We start from the raw sequence: 20,102 nt of genomic DNA on the forward strand, positions 1-20,102 counted from the left end.
TGTCTGGAGGCACCAGCAAAATGTTGTTCAGAGCTTTCCCAACACTATTCAGTGGGCATCCAAGGGGGTCATTTCCTCTGTAACTTGGGGGGGAGGTGGAGCTGACCTTAGTCTTAATTGACTTGATCAAATCAATATGTTATTGATAACAAATTATGTTTATTTGCAAATATTTATTTAATAGCCATACAAGACTAATCGTTTCAGAAACGATTAAGCCCAGAATCAAAGAATGCTTGTAGAACGGGAAGACACATCAAGTGATATTTCTAAATTTGCCTCTTCAGAGCGGGAAGATGTGAGGGGAAAGGTCATAGATGGGGCAGGAACAAGACTTCACAGATAAGAGAGGAGACACAACTACCAAGCCACCTTCACATGCTGGGACAGGCTAGCACAGACCTCACAGCGGGGAAGACGCTAAGATGTGAGCAAGTATAGTCTGCCAAGCCTGGGGACGTCCCCCAAGAGGACTGACAGAACCTGCAGCCTGATGCTGAGTCTGTGCCAACAGTCCCTGAGAAATCCTGCAGATCAGAGAGATACCACAAGCCCAGAAGAGACCAGATGTCGCCATTTTCAAATTGATGAATATAATAGATTCTAAAAACCATAGACAAGGAATCTTGATGCTGATCTTAGGCAAAATTCAAGAATGGGTTATAGTGCGGAGGGCATGGGAACTTAGGAAATAGCGTTAGAAACAGGAGCATTTTGTCTAAGAACAAGGGAGACCTTACGGAATGAGAAGATCAAGGGCATTGCAGGGCAGGGGCTTCACGTTCCCCAGGGTGCGTGGATGTGGTGAGCCGATGCCCTCTGCCTCCCGGGGCAGCTGCGGCACACGCTGGCCTCCCTGTTGCCTGGGTGCTGCGTGTAGGGATAGATGAACTTGGGCTCGCCTTCCCGCTGACTTCTGGCCCCATGGTGTACAGAGCGCTCCCAGGAGACGGAGTGCCTGAGGGAGGCCCTGCTGTCCTCTCGGTCCCGGCTTCAAGAGCTGGAGGTGGAGCTGGAGCACCAAAAGGGGGAACGGCAGCAGCTTTTGGAAGACTTAAAAGAGAAGCAGCAGGAGATCTTGCATTTCCAGGAGGAACGACTCTCCCTCCAAGAGAAAGACTCCAGGTAAGAGGGAGCCCAGTGATACAGAAGGTGGCCCCATTTTCCAATGTAGAAGAAAGGATATTGGCAAGACAGGCACTGGTGCCTTTTGGAACCCTCAGTTTCCCCTCTGCTCTTCCTGATTTATGGATGACCCTGAGCAGAGGGAAGGACTTCTCTGGGAATGCCTTTTTCACTCCAAAGTTGGGAGAGTAAAACCCTGTTTTAGAAGGCTCATCAGCATATCAGATCCTGGAAAAAGAATGTTCTCATCCTTCCAGTTAGTTGAAGGGTATTAGTTTCACCATAATGTAGCAAGCATCTGCACTAGCCATCATGCTGGGGGCCCCATAACTGCCCGTCACCGTGGAAAGAGCACCAGTGGGGGGCCGTGACAATACCCAGCTTGTGTGTCTGCTCCTCACCAATGGGACTTCAAGCAAAGCTACTTTACCTCTCAGAGCCTCTGTTTCCACATCTGTAAAGTGAGGTGATGGTTTTCATGACACTGGGGTTGATATCTAGGGCTAAAACACTCTGATGCAGAGGCTGGCTGGCAACTCAGTGGGCCCTCTCGTCTCTCCCCTGTAGGCTGCAGCACAAGCTGGCCCTCTTGCAGCAACAGTGCGAAGAGAAACAGCAGCTCTCTCAGTCCCTCCAGTCAGAGCTACAGATCTACGAGGCACTTTATGGCAACTCCAAGAAGGGGCTGAAAGGTATGTGTCCGTCTACTCCCCCAACCCCACGAGCTTCCTGCCCTTGCTCAGAACCCCAGTGAGGTCTTCACCCTGGGAGTTGCAGAGCTCTGGAAAGCTACCGGGTTCTGCCTCAGAAACTCCCAGCCAGGCCGGGGTGCCCAGTAAGAAGAGAGGGCATTTCTCATGCACAAAGTCCAGAGGTTGGTAACATGAACAAGATCCAGCAGAGACATCCTTAAAAGTAGGCCACAAGAGTCCAACTCTACCCACCTAGATGGCCAGAGAAAAATTGATCGAAGTCCAGATTATGTACTGATTTTTTTTTTTAATTCAAAGAACTGTCCTGATGGCACTATCATGTGAGGTCTTGAATAGCGTGAATAATACATACTAACCACCCATGCAGTCAGTACAGGAGGCACCCTGCTCCCACCCTGACCCATTCCCCAGGGAGAAGATTAAAAGATGCAAAAAAACATTTATAGAAATACCACTAGTAGGACCTGAACTTCAAGCCTGGATTTAAATTTTAAACTGTTTTATTGAGGAATTTTGCCACCTGCTAAAATATTAATCTATTGCTTAAGAATCTTTTTCTATTTCCCCATTGCTCTTCAAATGGGACAGGGTATTCTAAACATCAAGTTAAGGGGCGCCTGGGTGGCTCAGTTGGTTAAGCGTCTGACTTGGGCTCAGGTCATGATCTCACGGTTTGTGAGTTCGAGCCCTACGTCAGGCTCTGTGCTAACAGCTCAGAGCCTGGAGACTGCTTCAAATTCTATGCCTCCCTCTCTCTGCCCCGCCCCCACTTGTGCTCTGTCTCTCTCTGAAAAATAAATAAAATTAAAAAAAAAATTTAAACATCAAGTTAATAAATCCAACCAGGCTGGAACAGAGGACTAATGTCAATATGATGAAATTTGGAAAAGATTAAAAAAAAAAAATGAACCTGAGATTGATTAAAAATATCAGTGGTAGAAGTTCAGGATGGGGAAGCCTGGCTCTTTAGCCATTCATGAGCTTGACGATAGGAAGTTAGGTAGAAACCCATCTAGACAAGGAACTCATAGGTCAAGGTTGCTAACAAAAACCAACTCAACCTGAGACCACAGTATTGTACTGTGGTACTGTACTGTAAGAGTACTGTAGGAGTACATAAGAGTCAATATGGAGACACCATGTCAGAAATAGTGCTAAATTATGGGGTGCCATCTGGGAATGCAAGCTGGTGCAGCCACTCTGGAAAACAGTATGGAGGTTCCTCAAAAAACTAAAAACAGAACTACCCTACGACCCAGCAATTGCACTACTAGGCATTTATCCATGGGATATAGGTGTGCTGTTTTGAAGGGACACATGCACCCCCATGTTTATAGCAGCACTATCAACAATAGCCAAAGTATGGAAAGAGCCCAAAAGTATGGAAAGAGCCCAAAAGTATGGAAAGAGCCCAAATGTCCACCGATGGATGGATAGATAAAGAAGATGTGGTGTGTGTGTGTGTGTGTGTGTGTGTGTATGTATATATATATATATATACATATATATATATGTATATATATATATATATATATATATATACATATATATACACAATGGAGTATTACTCAGCAATCAAAAAGAACGAAATCTTGCCATGTGCAACTATGTGGATGGAACCGGAGGGTATTATGCTAAGTGAAATTAGTCAGAGAAAGACAAAAATCATATGACTTCACTCATGAGGACTTTAAGAGACAAAACAGATGAACATAAGGGAAGGGAAACAAAAATAATATAAAAACAGGGAGGGGGGCAAAACAGAAGAGACTCATAAATACGGAGAACAAACTGAGGGTTACTGGAGGGGTTGTGGGAGGGGGCATGGGCTAAATGGGTAAGGGGCACTTAAGGAATCTACTCCTGAAATCATTGTGGCACTATATGCTAACTAATTTGGATGTAAATTTTAAAAAATAAAATTAAAAATATAATAAATAAATAAATAAATAATGGGGTGCCATCTTGTAAAATGGACATTGACAAACCAGGGAGCACAGTGAAGACAGGGGCCACCATACCAAGGGACCAGAAATCTCAAACTGGTTGAAGAAACAAAACGATTTTAGGCCTGAAGAGATCACAAGGAGATGAAAACTGGCTTTAAATATTTGAAGAACTATCAGATGAAAAAGAGCTGATGTGTTTGGTGTCCCTTCAGAAGGCTTAACAAGGGTCAAAGGGTCAAAGGCAGTGGAATTTGGACTTACATAATTATGCGTTCCTTACCCCTAGAGCCTTCCAGTGATGGAATTGCTAGTTTGTGAAGGAATAAGCTTCCCAAGAAAGGGATGATTTGTCAAGGATCCTATAGAAGCAGCTCTTGCTTTGGATGGAATGTTGGCTTTCTAAGCCTTTCAATTCTAAATTTTTTCCTGTTTAAAAAATTTCTTAAGCAATATGAAATTTTCAATATTCAGCCAAATCTGAATTTTCATCAAACCTGATTGGATTTCCTAGTTTGTTGATGAGAAGGTGAACCAGCACTTGTAGACATATCAGGGGCACTGCAGGCTGAGAGAATAGCTTGTGTGCACCCACGGGAGCATCGGGTCCAACCTGCCTATGGAGAGCTTTGTATCAGGGAGTGTGAGAAGTCAGGTCAGTTGATGCGAGAGCTGCCGGTATATAGAATACCTACAGGGTAGAGTGGAAGTTTACATCCTATGTAGCAGGTGATAGAAAATGAGGCAAGCAAAATAGGTAGGTAGTGGATGGGAACAGAACTCTTAGATGGTAGGACTGGTGGGACACACTGGAGTCGGGAGACAGTAGAATCAGGGAAACCTACTGAATGGGTGCAGGGATTGTCTGGGCACATAACTGATGAGAGTCTGATCTAAGGTGCTGTGGGGAAGATAAAGAGGAATGGATAGATGGATGACATTTTTTAAAAAGAAGCAAGACTTTGTGAGAATTAGGATTTAGGGAAAGAAAGACAGGAAGGAGCTTCATGGAACTTCAGAGTTAGTATCTGGAAACCACTTCATCCTGACCCCATCCAGTTTCGTGCCTTTTTCCCTTTTTGTGGGTGTTTTAGGAGTCATTTCAAAGCCACTACTACTAAGGCCCCATAAGTTCTTATCCTTAATTCTGCAATCCAATGAGGGCTGTGATTTGAACTCTTTCTCATTTACTCATTTGGTCATGAAATGTCTGAACTGACCAAAAGGGTATTCATAACCTTTACTTATCCCACTCAGTGAGAATATTCACCTAGCTCATCGCAGAAATAGGAATGTGTTTGACTAAGGCCTGTCACCCATGCAACTGGGTGCGTGTGCTATATGATATATGGTATATGAATCCTACTGCCTTCCTAAACACCAAAACGAATTCTACTTTTTGAAATATATTTGGATTCAAAGTTTCAGATAAGAGATTGTGGTGTTATAGAATATTTCTCAGCTCTCTTCATCCCCAGTATGAAGAAACAGACTATGCATGGTAAACGGAGGTTGAAAAACACATGGAGAAGCCGAACAGTTCAGTGAATTGTGACTGAATCTCTAGTCCAGTGTTGACGCCCTATCTTGGAAGACCCTGCCTCTCTGGCCTGTAGGGCTAGAGTCACTATCGAGGTGAAAAACCAGGCTTGACCTCATCTGCCCATCAGAGGCTCTGTAGATGTACATGGGGCATGGGCCACATGAGCCTTGGGGAAATCCCAGTGCGTGGTATCCTAGCGTGTGCCAGGCCCCACAGAGGAAGAGTGGCAGCTCCCTCACAGATATGTTGCCTGGGACCCTGAGCAGAAAGGAACGTCCCAGAGTAGCGTTCTGACAAACGCTTGGAAATGCTTGGATCGTTGCCACCAGACCCCTCCTCTCTCTTCTCTCAGCTTCCACCTGGGATGCCTGTCACCAGGTCCCTATGAACAGTGACCTGAGCCACCTGGTGGCAGAGATCCGAGCTTTGCGAGGGCAGCTGGAGCAGAGCATCCAGGTGAATAACTGTCTGCGGCTGCAGCTGGAACACCAGCTGGATGGCGGGGGGAGCACAGCCCGCCTCAGTCCTTCTGCCAACCAGGAGGACCCTGGAAACAAGCAGCCACTCTTCCAAGGTAGGAAGGACAAGGGGACCAGGAGGCGGGCAGCTGGTGGGGCCGATCGCCAGGATGTCTGTGGTGGAAGGGATCATCTTACCTCTTCCACGCCCCTTAGGGTCAGGGTGAAATCCGAGGTGCTTCAATCTATAGCCTTGGGTGAGGGCATGGGATTTAGGCTCACACCTGGCTCAGATTCCCAAGTTTGCCACATATAGGTTGCTTGCCTTAGGCAAAGTGTTTTAAGTCCCCAGGTACTTAAGCCTTAGTTTCCTCATCTTCAGGACGAGGATGATGGTCATATATAAATTGTATGATCATTTGGAGCATTAAATGAAATAACTTACAAGTGCCTGGCGGAGTAAGAATCAGTCAACAGATGACATCGATTCCTTGTATCTGTGGAGTGCTTTAAAATTTACCATGAGTTTTCGAACAATTTTTCAAATAATTTCATCCAAGTTAGGGGCGGCCTTACTCTCTGTATTTCACGTGGAGAAACTCCGGCATTGAGACATTAACTGGCACGCTAAGGTTGGCAGGAGCGGAGGCCGACGTAGGATTCAAACCAGATGTTTTGATTTCCAGCCTCTGTCCTTCCTCCTCGCTACATATACTCCGTCTTGGTATCGTTGGCCTTCCCAGATCCCTAGCCTGGTTTCCCATTCCCTAGTTTTAGAGGAATTCAGGGTGTGAAAAACATTCCTGTCCCTGAGGCAGTCCTGGCTGTGGGAAAGTGGTTGTCATCCGCCTCTCCTGTCCACCATGTCTGCCCTACCAGATACATCTCACCAGCTGTCTCCCACTTCTCAATGCCCTTCATACATCTCTTTTCCCCCAGCTTCAATCTGAGTGTTAATACTGCCCCTCCCCATCTGAACACATTATTTTATCTTCCTCTTCTTTCTTTCCTTGTGACACACCACTTAATTCATCATCTCCTCTCCCCTCCATGGTGTATTTTCAGTTGTATTCTTATAGGAGCCATTTCTGCTCAGGATTATCTAAAGCTGAGCTTTCAAACTTTCATTCCTGCTCTTCCTGGGGCATGTTAATCCTCATTCCCCTGCCCCCCACCCTGGTCCTGCTAGATTGTCATTGATTAGACAATGACTTCATCTGTCAAATGAAGGTGACGCTTCCAAGATCACGTGTGGCGGCTGTTAATTATGTCGACCACAAGCATTGTGCACGGCCCATAGAAACAGCTCGGCTACAGTAGGTGGCTGTCTGGCTCCAGTCAGGCTGTCACGATGCTTGTAGTGTTCAGTTATATCTCCCCCTCTGCCCTCCTACTGGGCTTTCCCCTCTCACTGTGTCCCCACAACACCAGCCTGGATGCAGTGCCACTGGGTCAGCCACTGCTCCTGCTCCTCACCCACCACAGAGGCCTGAGCTGGAGAGCAGACTCTAAGCCTGAGCAGGATTGTGCCTGTCTTCTCTGTGATATCTTCCAGTTCCTCCACCGCAGGATTGCTGCCTGGTCTCCGGGAGGGCATCTCTAACCCATCATGACTTCTGTCTCTCCTCTTCTCATCCTACTACACTGTTCCCAGCACTGATGCATCAGAATGGGGATTGGAATGCTGAGTTTAATCACCCACAACTCCATTCATTCTTTGATTCAGTATTTTTTAACACATATGCTACATATATATATATATGTGTATACACACATATATATGTGTATATATATATATATATATATATATATATATATATATATATACATATGCCTAGTTATGTGTAGTTACAAGACATTGTATTAGACATTGCATACAAAGTTATATGCAAAACACAGGTTAGAAAAATGTACCTAAGAACTTTTCAAACCAGAAGTTGCTTCTCATGGAACACGCTTCCATGAAAAGAACACGTTCTTGTTCCAAACTAAGGGATTTGTTTGCTATTACTTACGATCATGGTCTGTGGGTGATGATTGTGTAAGCGGCGAGCCTCGCTGCCTTAGATCTCCACTGGCGAAGACCAGGCTGTGTGTGTGCTTGTTGAGCGGTGCGTTCCAGGGTCCCTGAGAACTGTTCTTGTCTTCACACCCTAGATCCGGTTGCCTCCCCTCCAGTCCGAGATGTTGGCATGAATTCTCCAGCTCTCGTGTTCCCTAGCTCTTCTCCTGCTGCTCCTGGCTCGGAGACTGCCATCTTCAATAGGACAAATGGTAAATATGGCAGCTGAAGGATTCAGGGACTGATGATGGAAAATTTTATTAATGCAAGTAACCTTTGGTTGCTAATGGACACATTATCTGATTACAGAGATTTTTCTCCCTGGGTCCCAAGGTCTTTAGCCCTACTCATTGCACCTTCTGTGGCCACCTTTTTTTTTTTTTTTTTTAATGTTTATTTTTGAGAGAGAGAGACAGAGTGTGAGCAGGTGAGGGGCAGAGAGAGAGAGGGAGACACAGAATCTGAAGCAGGCTCCAGGCTCCAAGCTGTCAGCACAGAGCCTGACGAGGGGCTTGAACTCACAAACTGTGAGATCATGACCTAAGCGAAGTCAGGCACTTAATCAACTGAGCCACCCAGGTGCCCCTGTGGCCACCTTTCTTGTCATAATTCTTCCCCCTGTGGTTTTCCTATTGCTCTGTTGTGCCTCATTGCACTGTGATCCCTCCTCTCTTGAAAGTGCTTTCTGTGTCCAGCTTAAACGTTTTTTATATGTCTTTTTAACCAGAAATTAAAATCTTTTTTATTAAAATCATATTTTCCCTGAATATTCATTTGTCAATGAGGATAAAATTGGCCCCATGGCAGTTTTATCATTATGAGATAATGTAAGAAAGATTATAAAAATACAGAGCCCAGAAATCTATGGACTTCACACCTTGCTTGTACTTTCCCAGAGTGCCTTTCCTATTCTGGCCTCTTTCACACTCTTCTAGAGTGTGATGACTCTTCTAGAGGGAAGTGGCCTGAGGATATGCTCCTCACTGTGGATTCTATGTTGTTGTGGTTTTGTTTTTCAGAGCTGGGTTTGGACGCTTCTCCAGTAATGAAGAACCCCACCAAGCTAGAGGGTGAAGCTACTGATGGTTCCTTTGCCAATAAGCATGGCCGCCACGTAATTGGCCACATTGATGACTATAGTGCCCTAAGACAGCAGATTGGGGAGGGCACACTGCTGGTCAAAAAGATAGTAGCATTTGTGAGATCAGCCTGCACCTTCCCTGGCCTTGAAGCTCAGGGCACAGAGGTAATCACGTTGTAGGTCTTAGGTGCTCCTCCTTCTGATCTTCGCCCCTTCTCCCATGCTGTACACGCCCCACAGCTGAGGACACATCTACTTACACCCAGCCAAGCCTTTCTTCTCCATCCCCTATTTTTGCTATAAACTCTGCTCTGACCAGTGTTTCCTCTCAGAACCACAGAAATGCCTGTGCAACATTACCATCCTCATCTGTAGAGTACTTGCTGGGTGTTGGCATACATGGGGTGCTGTCCTGAGCACCCTTTGGTCGCTTGGTATCTGGTCCAGTCATGCTGGCACATGGCCATCCATGGGCAGAGTAAAATCATTTAATCAGATGGCTGGAAATTCCAGATTTGCATCTAGATGGGCCGCATGTTGTGGAAGGGGTGAGAAGCCGGGCAGCCATGGGATTTCTCCGTACAGACTGAGCAGGGGAGGGAAGCAGGCAGGAGCCATCTCACAGTGCCTCCTGGTTTGGGGAACAGGCACCAGCTCCTGTGCTGTCCGAGTCACGGGAGATGCAGGGACATGGGGGGGCAGCCCGGTCCACAGGAGGCTCCGCCCCAGAAAGGGAGCCACACATCCGTGTAAATAAGTACAACAGCGGGTCTGGGCTCAGTGTCAGAAGCCATCCTCTGAGTTGTGAGGGCATGAACACAGAAGGGGCCACTGTGCCAGGCAAGGAAAGTCACATGGTCCTAGAGGAACCACTGGGGGAACACAGATCCTCTGGGGGATAGAGGATGGCATTCCAGGTAAAGGGACCGGCACCTCAGTCCTTGGAGCTACAATTGCTTCCCAGTTGAAGCGGAAAGTGTGATTTAGGGTTTTGCCCAGTGGTGCCAGTGCAAAAATCAAGGACCTTAGACTTGAGAGCTCGGATCAGGACTAGAAGCTTACAGAGAGTATGAGGGAAGCCGGAATCCAATGATCCTTGCAAGTTGGAGGTCACTGCTGAGGTGGAGACCCTGGGCTTCCAGGTTAGAAAAGGGTTTCACAGGGTCAAGCAGGCCCATGTCTGTGCCTCACTCACAAAGGAAGCCTGAGCCCTGAGTGCTGGGGTGGGGAGAGATGGGAGAGAGTGATCGCTCGGTCCCAGTGATGTCCGCGCCCGTCTCACCCACTCTCCCAGGTGCCAGGCAGCAAAGGCATCCATGAACTCGGGAGCAGCGCACAGGCCCTGCAGCACACACTGGAGGAGTCGGCCTCCCTCCTCACCATGTTCTGGCGAGCAGCCCTGCCAAGCCCCCCCAGCCCTGCACCGGCTGGCAACTTGGTGAGTGGCACATCCTTCCCTGCTTCTGCCCTAGATGTCACCCCTCTCCTCCGTCCCGCAGGTCCTGAAGGTCAGGAGCCAGACACTGAGTTGGGACAGAGGCTCCTCAGAGGAGTGTCCCCGAGGGAGACCTGTCATCTGTGCTGGCTGCATGCAGTACACCTCTGACGACATCCCTTCTCCTTCCTCCCCCTGTGAAGACGGAAGAGGAGGCTGTGGAGAGGGCGCGCAGCAGAGCCCTGGTGGCCCATGAGTGTTCGCTTTCTTTCACTTTCTAAACTTGGCTGAGCTGAGAGTTTAGGGGCATGTGAAAGTGTCAACATTCGTGTCCCTGTGCCACCCCACAGAATATCACCATGAGAGGACCAGCCTCTAGAAGCCACCTACCGCATCCCAACACACAGCTTACCTCTGCATCCCTGGGCCAGGCCCCAGAGAGTCAGCCCTCCCCCCACCTCCGCCAGGTGCCCTCAGACCCAAGGCCTGGGCTCTGCTTGCTGGGACCTTGGACAGGAAGGTTTCTCCATCTGCCCCCCACCCCGGGATTCTGAAGCCAGATTAATGTCACTGACACCTTAGGAGACCTAAGTATGCCAGCACCAAGGGAGGGGGTGTTTTGCCATCTTGAAGTTGGCACAAATATCTACAAAATCTCAGACTGTCTCAGGCCAGCCCTCTCTCTCTGGGTGTCACATTCCCAACTAGCAAGTCATATTTGTGATGCCAGGGTACCAGACATGATGTCAGCACCAAACGTGGGTTCTTTCTTGTTCAACCACCAGGACTTCTGGCACTGCCCGGAGTCAGGTTCTCTTCAGCAACAGGACTGGAGGCCTCCTCTGTGTGGGGCTCCCAGGTTTTCAGGGAGGCTTCCTAATCCTACCGTTCCAGACCACCCTAGGCGGGCCTCCGCTGGAGGGTTTTAGAGGCTTTCAGGGAGGGAACCCAGGCCAGAAATAATTGAGAAGATCATAGAATCCCAATTTCGATTTTCAAGAGCCACAAAGCATGGGGTGCTTAGGCCTTCTGACCACTGACAGAGAGCCTGTTTCTCTTCCTCAGGGACAGTCCCTGAAAAGGGAACTTCTGGAACTGAGAACCAAACTGTCCGCACAGGAGAATCTCCTTCAGAGCACAGCTGAGCGTCTGAAGACCGCCAACCAGCAGAAGGAGACCATGGAGCGGTTCATCTTCAGCCAGTGTGAGTGCCCCCAAGCCGAGGGATGGGAGAGGAATTTGGGGTGGGGGGGCTTCCAGCCTACCCACTTGTGCTGCGAATAGACAGTGACCATACAGACTTGGGGAGGGGGCACACTGATGTGACATCCCCAAACCTCCCATGCCACCAGTGATTGTGGATGTGGAGGGAGGGGCGCATGGGGACAGCAGGAGACCCTGAGCTGAGTGGCCAGAAGGATACCCTTCAGAACACACACCCAAGGCAGGTATGGGCCCAGCTGGTGATCCCTGCCTTGTTGGGCTGTTTTGTTGTTTCAGTAACCAGGACACATGACGTGTTGAAGAAGGCAAGGACAAATTTGGAGGTAAGGGGGACACTGACCAGTCAGAGCCACAGAGCCCAGCCCACACCCATCTCCATGTGTCTTCAGAGTCCGCAGGTGATCCCTGACCTGCTCTGACCTTCCAGATTTCCCATCCACCTGTAGGACTCAGGTCCTCAATAAGTGTCCTTCTAGCTCCCCTCCCAACCCCTCCACTGCCATCTCTGTTCTCTGTCACATTGTCACCCTCTTGTTTCCTTACCCCACTTCTTCCCTCCTGTAGGCCAAGTCAGGAGTCCGAGGAAAGCAAGTGAGTTGATTCTCAAGGTCAGAGGGGAGTCCGCCTCTGAATGAGCTTCTGGGAGAGGGTGCTGGGGCCCGTTCTGCTGTTTCCTGGAGCACTTTCCACCTCATGAAAAGTAAAGCCAAGATGCCATCTAATTGATTGAGTCCATCCCACCCCCTATTGCGCTGAGGACAGCAATTCGACTTTGATATATCTCATCCCAAAGAAAACCATTGGGTCCTATCCATCTAAAAGAGAATCTGATGATAAATAAAAATGGAACTTGAAGGGAAACATTTTATCTATATGGCAGACATTCTGTAGGTTTACTTAAAATACTAACACCTTCCCTAGCAAATATGCCCACCAAATACGTGAAGTGTAGGAAATGACTTGTAAATCAGAAACTATACCTTTCACTTGGACCTCAAAGCTTTGCCAGAAGCAGTTGGGCCTATTCCTAGGAATGTTCCCTAACTACAACCTGAGAGAAAGCTGATCCCACAGTGTGAAAATGGGTCGGGCGATGACGTCACCCTCCTTTTTTTTTTTTTTTGGCTAATTCCCTTTCCTTTTTCTCTGATAATTCCTTTCTTTCCTGAGCCTCTTTAGAAGAACACTTACAAGATGGCCTCTGTAAAGCCTTATTCCTGTCCCAGCAAAGGTAACCCAACAGCCCCACATACCCACTGGCTTCCCCTTGTATGGAAGTTTCCTCCACACTTCCGAGAGACAATGGAAAGGGCCCAGGGCTGGGTTCTAATCCTGGGATTGTCACCAACCAGCCCTGTGGCTTTGGCTGGCCCCTCAGTCTCTGTGAGTCCACCACCCTGCTTCTGTAGGAGGTGGCACTAGACTTAGGGGATCTCTAAGCTCCCAGCTGCCTTGCCCCTCCCTCTCCTCATTAAGTGCTAGACATGAACTTCACAGGGGACTTCCCTGCACCGTGTGCTATCCATCCTGCAACAGGCTATTTCTACACATGCATGTTTCATGCTAGGCGCTTCTATTCCTGGGAGGTCACAGAAGCCATCATTTTGCTCCAAGTGAACTGGGGAGTGAACTGGGTCCCAAAGAGGGAGTGTGGGATCTGGGCAGCGGCTCTGAGCAGGGCCATCACCACCCGAGGTGGTGGGAAGCTTTCCCTCTAACCCGGTGGCACCAGAGGTTCCTCAGGACGGCAGCCCTTCCCCTAGGCTGTCACTGAGCCCATGGCCCTGCCACCGCCCAGTGCTCACTGCAGCTCAGGGAGCCACCAGCAGGGCCTGACAATGGACTCACCCTGTTGCACTTTTGTCTCCAGGTGAAGTCCCTGAGGGCTCTGCCAGGCACCCCAGTCTTGTGACCCTTGCCTTCCAGGAGTCACGCAAGAAGAGGAGCCTGCAGAGATCCTTCAAGCAGCAAGAAGGATGGGCCCACCCCCCCCGTGGTGCAACTCCCACCTGCTGATGAGACCTGGGCCCCACTCCTGCACACCTGTTGGAGGGTGCAGGAGGAGCCAGACGCGTGGCCCAGTGCAGGAGGGCGGAAGGTAGAGAGCCTGTCCTGCAGTTAAGGAGCACCATCAAGAGAACCACCAGCCAGGGTGCACTGGGCCTAGCACTGAGCAGAACAGGCATGGTTTGTACAGGGCCTTGTGACCCTGCTTCTAAACGCCACACTGGCCTGGGAACTCGCAACGGCCACTTCTCGCTTCAGTGCCCTCCCTCACGTGGTCACCCAGGGGAAACAGGACCCTGCTCCCTACGGATGGGACACGTGGTCCCCACACGGGAGCTCCTCAGCAGTTCTAAAGCACACGAGTGACAGCGGTGCCGAGGGACAGGGGGGCTCAGCCAGCACTATTCCCAGATGTACGCTTGCTCGGGGCCAGCTCAGCCCGGCCAGCGTGGGCTGGGCGTCCGTCTACACTGCAGCACCCGAGTGCTTTGAATCCACGTGGCGAAAGTGGTGGCTTCCCACGTGCAATGTCCCGCTTAGCCTGGCGCCTCCTATTTCCGTTTATGGCCTCCAAAGTGTGGCGATGACCGCGGCCTAGTTACCCTTGCCCCTTTTAACTAAGTCCTCTCTGGGGACCTGGGACTCGTGGCCAGACCAAGCCCATTGAGAGTCCTCTGTAAGACAACCCAGTGATCATACTTAAGTGGCACCTGAGAGGCCCCCAGTTGCGTGAAAGCCTCATCTGTGTCTTCGCAGTGCTTTAGAACGCGTGTCTGTGTGTATAAATGTACCATAGATATTTCTATCTGTCGCTATAGCGATATGTTTTGGGCAACATAACTGGTGGACAGAGTCTGTTAGAGGAAATGAAACACAGTCTTTTCGGTGGCTATGAAAGTAAAACGTGTATAAAGAAATCAAACATTTTTCTTCAGCTGCTTTATTTCCGATCTGGGCACCGTCTCTAGGCTGAGTGTGAGAGAGGAGCAAAGTCACACTGTCCCTAAGAAGGTCACGGTCCAGTGTTTAAAGTCTTCGGAGTAAAGGAAAAAGTTTGGGCTTCTTTGATCATTGTGTAAGAATCCCCAATCTAAAAGTAAAAGAGAGTGGTTCTTAGGTTGGGAAAGCCTTAGAGTCAGCAATGGAGGTCACAGAAGCTACCACCTGGGCTCTAACCCCAAGAGATGTAGTTGGTGTGAGGCCCCAGAATCTGCATTTCTTACATCAAACCCAGGTGATTCTGATGCAAGTGGGCTGCAGACCAATTTCAACATATTGCTCTCTAACATCGACCCAAAGGTATGAATAAAGTGGGTTTCCTTCAAGGGAGCATCTTTAACTGCAAAGCGTGGAAGTCCTTCCCCAAATGTGGCACCGAGATCTGCAACTAACCCTCGGCAAGTACCTTAGTCATGTCCTTCCAGGAACTAACACAAAGCTATCGCCCCACAATGATTTCCTAGAAAGAGTTCAACAACACAGACAGCAGCAACCACAAAACCCTCAAACACCATCCTCCCCACCACCTCCAGTAACAAATAGATCCATCCAAAGACTCACACCTGAGGCAGACACGGGTCCTACTTTCATGGTAGACGGAGTGACCCCACGTGTGCTGTCACACTTGGTTGTTTAAGTCTTCCCATGAGTGCCTTTGGCTGTCAACAGAGCAACTCACTGGCCCAATCCACAGAACGGATGACGAGTCTGTAAACAAGTAGGACACAGAAGCCCAGAGCGAGGCTCTGCTGCCCCGGGATTATTCCAGGATCCGGACAATTCCTCCCCCATCCCTGTGCTGCCGGGCCTGGTCGCAGAATCAGTACTCATGAGAACTCGGTGCTTCCACAAAGTTCGTTTTATGTCCGTGACATTTACAAAAGCAACAGCCTATGACGCCCTATAAAGCTCAGGTCTGCTCGGGATCCAGTCACAGATCACTTTTGGGGGAAAGCCGTAAACGCCATGCTTGCATGTTCGCTCTCTGTGACATGCTGAAAAGTAGCTCTGTGCCTTAAGAGAACTCGTGCAACAGAAACGTAGCTGTGAGAGGAGGGGGTTCTCCCGTATTTTTCCTTTTGTAAGTTATGTCCTTGCCCTCCTTGGGAAAGGAGCACAGCCCACTCTTGAAAAGTGAACAGTCAATCTGTGTGACCACCAGTGGCTTCCACTTTGCAATAAGAACGTGCTGAGCCTGTGTGCAGGGAACAGACTTTGAATGTTACAGAAAAGAAGGGAAAGAAAAAAGATGGCGGGTGATGAGGTGAAGAAAGGCAAAAGAAATGTAGATGCAATTCAATTTCCTTCCACCTTGCAGCCCACTGGTCAATAGCTGACACAGGACCTCCTCAAGGAACTCACAACTGCCTTAATGTTAACGCTCTGCTGGACGCAAAAACCAACCTCTGCTTGAGGCTAACCAGACCTCCAGGGTCCTGTAAGCCTTCTGGAACGTATGGAACTCCTGACGGAAACTTCATTGGGCTCTACGGCCCCATCCTCCCCTACCCCCAAATTAAAACTTTATAACCAGTCCCACCTCACCATCCCAGTGCAGCTCTTCCTGTCCCCCTGTCCTGTCCTCACGCTTTTTATACACACCTTTTTGCACCGAGAACGTCTCACAAAGTCTTTGTTTTGTTTTTTAGTTTATTTATTTTGAGAGAGATACAGGGAGAGAGAGAGAGAAAATCCCCAATAGTCTCCCTGCTGTCAGCACAAAGCCTGACTCTGGGCTCAATCTCACAAACCTGTGAGATCAGGACCTGAGCCAAGAGCAAGAGTCAGATGCTGAAGCCACAGAGCCACCCAGGTGCCCCGAGAATTCTTTCTGAACCTTTCACTCCTGGCGCACCTCACATCGGCAGGTACCTAACCTAACACTTCACCGTGGAAAAGCAGCGCTTGGCCGGGCCACCTAAGACTCACGACCTGCAGCATTTATACAGAATTGATTCCATCCTGCAGATCTAACTACCGCTGACGTGATGAGCCAGACACCTGACATGGGTTGTCTGTCGCCGGGGTACCGACTCACCGCGAACTTAGAGGCTTAAAAGGACACACGTTTGTTACCTGACAGTTCTGTGGGTGAAAAGTCCCAAAAAGGATCTCACCTGACTCAGATGGAGATGTCAACAGGGCCACCGCCCCTTCTGGAGGCTCAGGGAGACTGAGCAATTTAATCCAGGGAAACCTCACTACAGTGCAGTCGGGAGGTTTTGGCAAGGGAGCGCCTGTGTCCCGCCCGCCCTGGTTTCCTCTGTCTCCATTTCCGTACCACCAGCTACAGCAGGCAGACATCTCCTCCTCTGCCTCCTCCAGGTTGAAGGCACCCCTGTAATTCCAGGGGGCCGCCCGGATATTCCAGGACGATCTCCCCATCTCAGGGTCCTTGACCTAAGCACCTTCGCAGAGGCCCGTTTGCTGTGTGATGGATCATTTTCACAGGATCCGGGATGAGGCTGGGGACCTCCCAGGCAGGGGGCATCCTTCCGCGGACCACCACACTATTGACTCAGGTGACAACTAATGTCAGACGCCCGCCCCCCTCCCCCCCCCCCCCCCGTCTCTTCTAATTTCAGCAGTCTAGTAAAAGTCAAGCACACGTCAAGGCCCAAGGGAGACAAAGGCAAATCAGAAACCAGAACGCGAGGGACAGGACCAGGAAATTGCCCCAGGACTAGTCTCTTCCCAGTAGGTGCTGCTTGGCTTTCCAGACCTGGCTTTTCCCCACGGAAGGGGGACTTTGCTGGCGGAAATCTCCTCCAAGGGGAAGCGCGCTGGGGGGGAGGAAGGGACGGCAGAGGCAGAGTGGGGCGCCCGGGACCCCACTAACCCCTGCTGTGACCTCTGGCAGTGGGCGGGAGGGTCTAAGTGAGCTCAAGGCAGGTTTCCGTGGACCCGCCCCCGCCTCAACCCGGGCATCCTGGTGCGCCAACCCCCGGCGTCCACCAGGGGGCGCCGCGGCCCCGCCCCGCCCCGCCCCGCGAACGCACCTGTAAAGCAGCAGGCACGCGGCAGTTCTCAAACGACAGGTGTGGGTTCGGTCCCCCCGCGCTGGTGTCCAGCCCTGGTGCGGGGGGACTGGCTTGGCGGCTGAGCCCCTCAGGTGGAGCCATCGCACTGTGTCTCCTTCAAACCGGGCTCTGGGCAGAGACAGAGCGAGAGACAGAGCGAGCGAGGTGTGTGGGCGCTTCTCCGGCTGGGGGACGTCCTCCCTCGTGTTCCTCTCAGGCGGGCGCAGTCGGCCCGGTGCTGCCCGCCGCGTGGGCGCCACGACGGGCGCAGGGGGGGCTGCGGGAGCTGCATGGAGAGGGAAGACGAGCGGGAAGCAAATCAGTGTGGAGGGGAGAAGACGGAGGAGACCCGCAAGGAGAGGAAGGAGGCGGGGGGCGGGAGGAAGAGGAGAAGCCTCAGCGCTGAGATCCCGGCGGGAGCGGAGCTGGGGGCAGGGAGACGGCGTGCGCGTGGAGCCGGGTGACGCGGGGAGGGGCGGGGAGTGAGGCGGGGCCGTTGCGTCCTGACCGGGGCCGTTGCGTCCGGACCGGGGCGTGGCCTTATGGAAATGAGGCCGCGGTGGGCGCGGTAGAATTCTACCGGGCGGTAGAATTCCCCGGGCTGTGGAAGTGCCCGAGCTGTGGCTCGGCTTGCCTGAGGACGACGTGTGTGCGGTGAGGATGGTTGAGACGGGAGTGGGTGCGGAGGGTTTTGGGGTGCGGGGAGGCCAGTGACCGTGTGTGTACAGTGTGGTGCGTGTGAGGCTGGGTTGGGGCGGAGGAGGAGGAGGTCATACTTACCTGGCAGGGGAGACACCATGATCAGGAAGGTGGTTTTCCCAGGGCGAGGCTTGCCCATTGCACTGCGGGCGTGCTGACCCCTGCGATTTCCCCAAATGTGGGAAACTCGACTGCATAATTTGTGGTAGTGGGGGACTGCGTTCGCGCTCTCCCCTGGTCAGCGGTCTTTCAAAGTCAGATGTGTCTGAGTGCTTCGTTGCCTTGTTTTTCTCCTTTTCCTCCTTATTTTAAGGTGTCTCTTCACAGCAGAGTAAATTGCTGCTGTTGTAGGCAGTTCTTTACTTGTTCTAGCTTTGGTACCGGTCTCCTGTGTGGTTGGTTGTTTCCCCCTTTTGGCGGTGGGAGCAATGTCCCTTGGGGGGTTCGAACTGTTCCTTACTGCCACCCTGATCCTGATACAAAGGCTTTTTTCCCAAGGCCTTTTTAAAAAGGGCGGGAGGGTTCTGATCCCTCACCACACACGTGGCGCCAGGACTGGCAGTGGGAGCTCAGGACCTGACCTCAGCTGGGTTGAGCTGGAGCCCAAGTCAGATGCTCGGGATGCTTGCAGTCTTGATGCTTAACCAACGGAGCCTCCTAGGCGCCCCACGTGTTCGCATTTCTTAGGGATGGCCTCAGTGCTTTCTCTGCAGGAGGGGAGGGAAGTGGGGCTGCAGTGAGTGGTCAGCCATTGCCTGACCTCCCCATTTTCTGCCAGCAGGTACAAGAGACCTCCCAGGAGCCTAAGGCCAGTGCTACTCAGAGGGGTCTTTGGGGAAAAAAAAAAAAGAAAATCACTCCAGGGCTGCCTGGGTAGCTGAGGGGTTGAGCGTCCGACTTTGGCCCAGGTCATGATCTCAGGGTTCCTGAGTTTAAGACCCACCTCCTGCTCTGGGCTGACAGCTCAGAGCCTGGAGCCTGCTTTGCATTATGTCTGCACTGCGCGCGCTCTCTCTTTCAAAAAATAAATAAGAACCATTAAAAAAAGAAAAAGAAAAAAGAAAAACACTCTGAAAGGAGGGGATTATATGGAAAAGACAAAAAGAATCACAGGGGGATTTGGTTGGGTTCCCACAGGGTCCCCATGGGTTGGGGGAAAGGGGACTCTCACACAACAGGAACTCAGGAAACATGCACGCAGGGATTGGAGCATATGGAAGGCATCTCACACATCTGTAAACATTTTGCCTCACGTGGAAATCGTGGTATGTGCTTGGCCGTCATAAGGTGCCTGAATCAGGAAATCTGGAGGTACTCTCCCTGAGGAAAGGATGGGGCAACTACCTTTGTCCTTGCAGATCCAGAGCCATTCTGAGCCCTGAGAGAATCTTACATGTTGACTGACATTCCAATTCAAGATCAACGCAGAGACCCTACACTTTTAAGTTTGTTGGGTTTCCCGTATGTGGCCAGAGGTCCCCTGGCGGAGAACAGTTGACACGCGGAGTACAGAAGTAGGCCAAGAAACAGAATATGACCTGCATATACCACATTACTTACCGCCCTCGCTAGTCTCACTGAACATGGGAGTGGGCATTTCAATACCTGGTATTCAACGAGGTTTATGGAAAAAAAAAATAATGGAAAGTTTGGGTTAATAGTTTACATTGTTGTGTCCACATTGAATTCCATGGGCAGTGAAGAAAGTTTTCTAGGTTCCGAGTGTGGAAATGAGGGACTAAAGGATAAAAAACAATTGTACAACTCAATGTAACTTTGGTAACTTAGTA

The 20,102-nt window shown here is 50.4% G+C and overlaps 1 protein-coding gene and 1 non-coding gene across 22 annotated transcripts in view; both read left to right on the top strand.

Moving 5' to 3' along the window:
• Positions 1 to 14,516, top strand: part of PDE4DIP (phosphodiesterase 4D interacting protein) — a 218,170-nt gene extending 203,654 nt beyond the window's left edge. For 7 of the 21 annotated variants that reach the window (XM_027058233.2, XM_027058243.2, XM_027058240.2 and 4 more), the window contains 11 exons: positions 936 to 1,125; positions 1,693 to 1,817; positions 5,680 to 5,901; positions 7,943 to 8,059; positions 8,867 to 9,093; positions 10,223 to 10,366; positions 11,429 to 11,567; positions 11,864 to 11,910; positions 12,152 to 12,178; positions 12,767 to 12,818; positions 13,514 to 14,516. In XM_027058233.2, the coding sequence (XP_026914034.2) occupies positions 936 to 1,125; positions 1,693 to 1,817; positions 5,680 to 5,901; positions 7,943 to 8,059; positions 8,867 to 9,093; positions 10,223 to 10,366; positions 11,429 to 11,567; positions 11,864 to 11,910; positions 12,152 to 12,178; positions 12,767 to 12,818; positions 13,514 to 13,689 (1,466 nt within the window). In that variant the 3' untranslated portion in view covers positions 13,690 to 14,516. Of the gene's footprint in view, positions 1 to 935; positions 1,126 to 1,692; positions 1,818 to 5,679; positions 5,902 to 7,942; positions 8,060 to 8,866; positions 9,094 to 10,222; positions 10,367 to 11,428; positions 11,568 to 11,863; positions 11,911 to 12,151; positions 12,179 to 12,757; positions 12,819 to 13,457 lie in introns of those variants that run through there. The other 14 variants (XM_027058241.2, XM_027058249.2, XM_027058251.2 and 11 more) reach the window with 6 other exon arrangements.
• Positions 14,517 to 18,385: 3,869 nt separating this feature from the next.
• LOC113599687 (U1 spliceosomal RNA) lies at positions 18,386 to 18,549 on the top strand. Its single transcript, XR_003420601.1, has one exon. It is a non-coding gene; the product is annotated as a U1 spliceosomal RNA (small nuclear RNA).
• Positions 18,550 to 20,102: the final 1,553 nt, after the last annotated feature.

The sequence above is a fragment of the Acinonyx jubatus genome, chromosome C1 (assembly GCF_027475565.1).
Source record: "Acinonyx jubatus isolate Ajub_Pintada_27869175 chromosome C1, VMU_Ajub_asm_v1.0, whole genome shotgun sequence".
Classification (NCBI taxonomy): domain Eukaryota; kingdom Metazoa; phylum Chordata; class Mammalia; order Carnivora; family Felidae; genus Acinonyx; species Acinonyx jubatus.